This window comes from Saccopteryx leptura, chromosome 1 (genome assembly GCF_036850995.1).
Source record: "Saccopteryx leptura isolate mSacLep1 chromosome 1, mSacLep1_pri_phased_curated, whole genome shotgun sequence".
Lineage (NCBI taxonomy): Eukaryota > Metazoa > Chordata > Mammalia > Chiroptera > Emballonuridae > Saccopteryx > Saccopteryx leptura.
In genome coordinates, this window is record NC_089503.1 from 47,664,727 (window position 1) to 47,672,206 (window position 7,480).

Below are 7,480 nucleotides of genomic sequence, written 5' to 3' on the forward strand. Positions count from 1 at the left end.
TTCATACAATCATGGGCTACTAGGCTATTTGCAGAACCTGTAGAATCTTCTGCCATCCATAATGAAAAGACTATTTCAATAGTCTTGAACCCAGTAGGAAGCCAGCAGAGCAAGGAATTCTTGGTGATGTAGGGGTCAGCTCTCTTAAGGCACAGAACAGGCAGTGCAGAAAACATAGTGAGCAGCTGTGTGAAACTGAGCTGTCAGTTTTAATAGCTACTATTATTTGTGCCATTTATACATATTACCTCATGCAATCTCACAACCTCCATGTAAGGAAGGAATTTTCACATTTTATAGATAAACAAAACAAAGGCTTCAAGAGATTAAGGAATTTGTCCTAAATCACAGCAATAAATAAGGAGCCAGATAAGAAATGAAACCCAAAAGTGTCTAGTCCCAAAGGCCACACTTTTTATTTTTAGTGCGCGCATGCAAGAAAGAGAAAAAGAGGTCCTGGCCGGTTGGCTCAGTGGTAGAGCGTCGGCCTGGCGTGTGGGGGACCTGGGTTCGATTCCCGGCCAGGGCACATAGGAGAAGCGCCCATTTGTTTCTCCACCCTCCTCCTTCCTCTCTGTCTCTCTCTTCCCCTCCCGCAGCCAAGGCTCCATTGGAGCAAAGATGGCCCGGGCGCTGGGAATGGCTCCTTGGCCTCTGCCCCAGGCGCTAGAGTGGCTCTGGTCGCGGCAGAGCGATGCCCCGGAGGGGCAGAGCATCGCCCCCTGGTGGGCAGAGCATCGCCCCTGGTGGGCGTTGCGGGTGGATCCCGGTCGGGCACATGCGGGAGTCTGTCTGACTGTCTCTCCCCGTTTCCAGCTTCAGAAAAACACACACACACACACACACACACACACACACACACACACACACAAAGAAAGAGAAAAAGAGAGAGAAAGGGAGAGAGAAGCATCAATTCTTCGTTGCAGCACTTCAGTTGTCATTGATAGCTTTCTCATGTGCACCTTGACCTGGGGGCTCTAGCTGAGCCAGAGACCCCTTGCTCAAGCCAGCAACCATGGGGTCAGTCTATGATCCTGCGCTCAAGTTGGCAACATCAGGGTTTCAAACTTGGGTCCTCAGCTAACCAGGCTGATGCTCTATCCACTGTGCCACCACCTGGTCAGGTCCAAAAGCCATGCTTTCAACCTCTATTATCTACTACCTCTCTAATGCTTTTTTCTTTTTCTTATGAAAACACTGAAATGATGACCAGCTTAATATATTCCTATGAGACTTTAGTTATCCTATAATGTAGCTAGTAAGTATTCTTAGGAAGACATATTTTTATATAAAATTATTGACCTAAATATCTAATGAACATGAATTATGTCCTTCCAAGCTTTGTATCCTACAGTGGGACATAACAGGTATCAAATGAGTGAATGGTAGTTCTTGGGCCAGGAGAATTCTATGTCAAAACATTGAAACAATTTGTGGATAGACCAACATCAGTAATCTTGAGGAATCATGAAGAATAGGAGGTTCCAGAACACTAGAGGTAAAGTGGAAGAAGGCAATTTCTGCAAAGCACAGAGCTGAGAGATTATGCATGATCCTGAGCAAGATCTAACCTGATTGTTACTGAAATGATGGCTAGTGGGCCCCTGGGAAGGTAAAGCGCCGATCACTGAGACCCAGCACTTGCTTACCAAGAGCAGTCATTTCAGACCCACCCCACTGCCTTCTTTGACGGGCCTCATGGTGAAGTGCAACTGCAAGCAGCTGGAGCTGGTGATGGCTGGCCCCTTTAAGAGAAGCACATGCTCTTCAATTTAATCATTTACATGCCCTGAATAATCTAATAGACTGAAACAGAATCAGGATTTAACAGTTAAGTATAACAAGGATTATAAAAAGATCTTGCACTTGATTTCAAAAACACAATTGAGTAAATCTGAGAGAGGGAAGGGAATGATTTAGGAGCAACAAACATAAAAATAATCATACAACTGGCCTGACCAGGTGGTGGCGCAGTGGATGTAGCATCAGACTGGGATGCAGAAGACTCAGGTTCGAGTCCCCAAGGTTGCAAGCTTGAGCGTGGGCTCATCTGGTTTGAGCAAGACTCACCAGCTTGAGCCCAAGATTGCCAGGTCGAGCAAAGGGTCACTCGGTCTTTTGTAGCCTCCCGGCCAAGGCACATATGAGAAAGTAATCAATAAACAACTAAGGTGCCGCAAGGAAGAATGGATGCTTCTTATCTCTCTCCCTTCCTGCTGCCTGTCTGTCTCTGTTCCTCTCTCTGACTCTGTCTCACACACACACACACACACACACACACACATCAGCTGATAATAAGCTCTGTGAGATAACAGATAACAGTTGTGATGTAGCTGGTACAATAAAGAAAAGCAGCTTTGGCTGCATTAATAGAACATGGTGTCTACGCTAGAACAAGGAGGGGGACAGCCGTGTTCTAGCCAGGGTTGGCTGCACTGGACTGCTATTGTACTATGTTGACTCTGGGCAGCTAGCTTTGGGAGGGTCTGCTGGTTATTCTCCATTGCCCCCGCCACTATGATCTATACTCTGCACTGCTCTGTGCCCTGAGGGAGCTGACCCCAACATCACCCAGAATCCCTTGCCCTGGTGACTTCCCACTGGGTCCAGCCAACTGAAAGTACCAGAGAGAGATTCAGGGCAAAAAGAGAGAGAACATGCAGAGTCTCCCGTGTGCGATGTCTCCCTGCTCCATCTGTCTCCACATTTTGGACAGTGGTTCTGTCCCTCTATAGCTGTGGTTCCTGTCAGGCAGCCCCCTTTCAGAACGCCAGCTCTCAGTGGGTTCTAGTTTGCTTCCCTTGTCCTTTTGGGTATAAGGATAGTCACAACTTCCCCCTGTCTTCTGCTAGCCTCTAGGTTCCTGATTATCCCTCTGGGTTCCATGAACTCTGCCCAAACCTCTGTGAACAGTCCCTTCCCTAAATTCTTTTCAAAATCCCAACTAAGTTGAAAAAAAAGCAAGAAAAAATCCCAACTAATTCGACCCTCTGTTTTGTTTCCTGCAGGGACCCCGAGTGAAGCTGAAGGGAAAGTATGACAGTGAGCCATAAAATCATGTCTGTGAGGACCACCTATAGGAACAGAAAATGCATGGCTTGCTGAGAAAGACTGCAGGAAACAGGCTAGTCTACCTGAAAAAAAAAAAAAGGGCCACCATCAAACTCATTCTTCTGGCTCCACGAATAGAACAGTAGTAGATACAGAGAGACCAAGCTTTTACTTTTCCAGTGAAATAAACGTTTCTAGAGTTGGTGAAGGTCGAGGAGAGTTCTTCCAGTAGGTTATGAGCCTCAGAAATTCTGGCTTGCCCAGTCTTAAACAAAAGAGCCCACACCAATAGTGCTGTAGGAAAATGAAGGGTAGTCTGGAAAAGGGTTTTCCAAGTCAGTGTTTCATGATTTGCTACCAACTGCACACTACTACTCAATGGTTTACCAAAATAATCAAACTGGGAAAAACATGTTTGGGGATGTGTTTTGCTGCTTCTCACTTCAGGATGAAGAATGGAAGTCTAGTCCTTTGTGTCGATGTAATTCTCAACAATAAAGTTCTTTTTTACACTTGAAGGTAACTCGGGAACATGAAACTTATTTTACATCTCAGTATCACAGCCCTCAGAAGGGTTATTCCCAAACCACTGAGCAGGCTATGGAAAAAATGTTAACCAAGCAACTTCTATCTACGCATCTATCACTAGCTTCTTCAGAACTGTCCCCTCATTTTTCAAACCCAAAACCAGTTTGTGAAATATATCCATGAGACAAAATATTTTACAGGCAAGTTGTCCTGGGGGAAAAAAATAAGCCCTTCAATTCAGTGCGGTGGGGAGTGGGGGGAGGAAAGGAAATGGTTTTTGCAAAAGCTCTCAACTCCTGAGTTCACAGAAGGGTCACAGCCATGATCCTAAGTGTGTGCGCCTCATCCTTGGGTTTAAGCTTGTGTTCGAGTTTATCATTACAGGGCGGGACAGTTAGGAAAACCAGGTTTTCACTCATTCATTCAACAAACATCTGATGTTGAGCTACGCATTACCAGAGCCCCACTGGGCCGTGAGGACGGGCAAGCTCCAAAGAGGCCAGGCTGCATTCTGGACTTCAGCAGGTCTAGAAAACGTCCTGATTTCAAAGACTAACAAAAAGCAAACAGTGAGAGTGAAGGCGCCCAGAAAAGTTTCAGCAGAAACTTGGAAAATGTCAGCTTTTGGACGCGCAGAGGGCGGGGACTTGGGGCCTACAGGAGGACGCCGCCTCCACCTAGCTGGCAGGCCGGCTGTCCTGGGCCCTCGGGCCACGCGTCCCCGGTCCCCGGCCCAGAGCGGCCGATGCCAGGTCCCAAGCTCGGGCTGCTCCGCCCCGGCGCCGCCAGGCCCTGGAGAGCGGCGCGCGTGCGACCACCAGCAGGGCGATGGCGAAGGCCGGCCAGGCGCGCCTGGCCCCGCCACGACGTTCCCGGGAGCGCGCGCACGCGTCGCCGCGCCCCCTTCTTGGCCGGGCACCCGCGGCGCGCCCCCACCCGGCCGGAGCCCCGGCCCCACGACCCCGTACCCTGCCGTTCGTGCGGCCGGGCCACACTCACCCTCTTTGGCTTTCTTCCTCCGGGCCAGAGTCCCTCCGAGTTTCCCCAAGAAGGAGTCATCTTTCTTCCGGGACGGGGGCGACTTGGGAGTAGGGGACTTGGGGACAGAGGGCGACTTTTGCGGAGAAGTGGCCATGGCGGTGGAGCGGGCAGCCGCGGACCGGTGGGGACGCGGAGCTGGCTCTGGGCGGGCGCGGCGGGACTGAGGCTGCGGCTTTCCAAACGGAAGCGGAATTATTCCAAGCATTTAAGGCAGCTCACGCTCGCCTTTCCCTTCCCTCTCTCCCTCCCTCGCGCCGCCCTCCGCCCTGCAAGGAGCTGCACGCTCGCCCTCGTCCAGGCCGGCCAGCTCCCTGCGCCCCTTGGCTGTCCCAAGCAGGGAAGATGCCCTAGATCTACCCCTTGCAGGACGTGCAGCCTTATCTGTTTATGAGTATGAGTGACCCTCCAGCCTGGGAGCGCTGGAGCCGAGAAAAGCTTCAATTCCCCTGGCTTTGCACGCAGCACAGATCCTTGCACAAATCCAGGGTTCCGTAGTTGCTGAACGGAACCCACCTGTTAACTTGGTCCAGGTGCTTGAAGAGGTGCTTGCATTTCCCTAGCTTCTCTACCTGTACTGTTAATAGACCTGTGTCTTGTGCCTAAGAGGGAGTGTGGAGAGAAAAAGAGTAAACCAAAATGTGTTCAGGCCCCACTGGCTGGGCACATCCGACTGTCCCTGCACTTATCCATAGTTGTGCCATAAGTGGGTATATCCAACCTCCTCTTCACCAACATAGCCAAAACTGAGAAGTTTGAAGTTCATGAGTACAGGGCCAAGGCTTCTTATTCTTAGAGACATCCCTGTTTTTAGCAGTTCAGTGGCGTATGCAAAGGAAGACCCCAAATATTGGTGGAAATATGAATGGGAATGTACAATCATGAGATCCTGTGAGACAATACACTCCCCATCCCCGCCAATAAAACCTCATCCGGCCTAAGTAAAAGCAACAGAGTGACAACCAGACTCATTTAGGATAAAGGGTCCCTGACACAATGTTTCAAGTACTCAGGCTGGAGATTAAAAGGCACGTTTTATTGTGCTTGACGACTTTAAGTTCTCACTTGGGCTCTTCTCTCTCTCTCTCTCTCTCTCTCTCTCTCTCTCTCTCTCTCCCTTTTGAGAGGAGAGAGCGAGTGAGAGAGAGAGAGAGAGAGAGAGAGAGAGAGACACACACACACACTCGGGCAGGGCCTTAGCAAGTATGTTTCCTCCAAGTAGCTACAGCTGATTGACCTGACTCAAAGAACTGCAAATGCTCAACTGGAGAACAGCCAATAAGATAGTCTCAATCAAGAATCTGAAGTAAGCTGGAGATACTTGTTAGAAGCTGAGGTTACTGATGATAAGGCAGACTTAAGACAGAGTGTCCATTTTTAGCCATCTGTAGACTGATGAGTAGAGAATCATATGAAAGGAGCAAAATAGTGGTCCCAAGAAGCCATGTGATCTGAAAAATGAAAAACCGTGGGAGTAGCTTCCTGGACCTTGAATCTCCTCCCAGAGCCTACTTGCCCTCAAAGGGCCAGCTGTGTGTCCCTCTAAGGACATGTTCCTAAAGCTTTTTAATAACCCATTTACCTTTACTTGAGCTAATGAGAGCACTAACAAGCAGCAATTTCTAAAAACTAAAATGTAATAAACAAGATGGTCAATAGATTCAGTGGAATATGCATTCATTTTATCTTTGCTTAAAAGTCCTAATTTTACAGTTTTTGAAAATTATACTTTAGCTGGTGCCGCTTATCTAACAGAAAGCAGAGAAGACTGCTAAACTCTTTTAGCCAGGAGCAGGGGGAAATTACAACAACCCCCTTCCCCCTCCTACCACCACCCTGATAAATCTGATCTCCAGCCCTGGGAGCTTTGTCAAAGAATCATGAGAAACACAGTTCAACAGCTATGTGATCTAGTTTACTCCTGCTTCTAAGTCTCAATTTCTTCATCTACAAAATGAAGTGGTGGAAGAGAATAGTGGTTCTCAAACCTGACTGTGCATCACAATTCCTTAGGGAGTTTGTTACAAACATTCACAGGTCCCATCTCTAGAAATTCTGATGAAATACATCTGACTAAAATCAAGAGATAGGTATTTTTCTTTACAGGAATTACATCAGGTGCCTGACCAGGAGGTGGTACAGTGGATAGAGCATTGGCCTGGGACACTGAGGACCCAGGTTCGAAACCCCAATTTCACCGGCTTGCGCACGGGCTCACTGGCTTGAACTCAGGGTTGCTGGCTTGAGTGTGGGATCATAGACATGACCCCATGGTTGCTGGTTTGAGCCCAAAGGTCGTTGGCTTGAAGCCCAAAGTTGCTAGCTTGAACCCAAGGTCACTGTCTTGGGCCAGGGGTCACTGGCTCAGCTGGAGTCCCCTCCCTGCCACCCCTAAAGGCATGTATGAGAAAGCAATAGATAAACATCTAAAGTGCCGCAACAAGTTGATGCTTCTCATCTCTCTCTCCCTTCCTGTCTGTCTGTCCCTGTCCATCTGTCTCTCACTCACTAAAAAAAAGGAATTACATCAGGTGATTTTAATCTATGCACTGATGTTTGGGCACCAAATCACTTGCAGCTCTAACATTCGATGGTTCTCTATTCTTTGCCAATTGCTAATATCTGTTTGTAGGGCTTAGGGCCTAAATATGGCATGGTTAGAATTATACATGGAGATCTCTTAAATTGCTCATGCATGACCCTCCTTGGTCATTTTTATGCATACTAAAGTTTGGAAGCAACCGGGCAAGACTAAAAGGAAAAACAAAGGAAAGTCCTGATTGTTGAACGCTGGCTCCCAGAAAATACCAGCAAAAGAAGCTGTGGAGAAGGCAAAGCTGAGTTTATTGTACATCGTGTTAAG

The 7,480-nt window shown here is 48.2% G+C and overlaps 1 protein-coding gene across 1 annotated transcript in view; it reads right to left on the reverse strand.

The window, feature by feature from the left end:
- The window catches only part of PARVA (parvin alpha), a 185,720-nt gene extending 180,849 nt beyond the window's left edge, over positions 1 to 4,871 (reverse strand). Inside the window, exon 1 of the mRNA XM_066365746.1 lies at positions 4,579 to 4,871. Within this exon, the coding sequence (XP_066221843.1) occupies positions 4,579 to 4,825 (247 nt within the window). The 5' untranslated portion in view covers positions 4,826 to 4,871. The remainder of the gene's footprint in view (positions 1 to 4,578) is intronic.
- Positions 4,872 to 7,480: the final 2,609 nt, after the last annotated feature.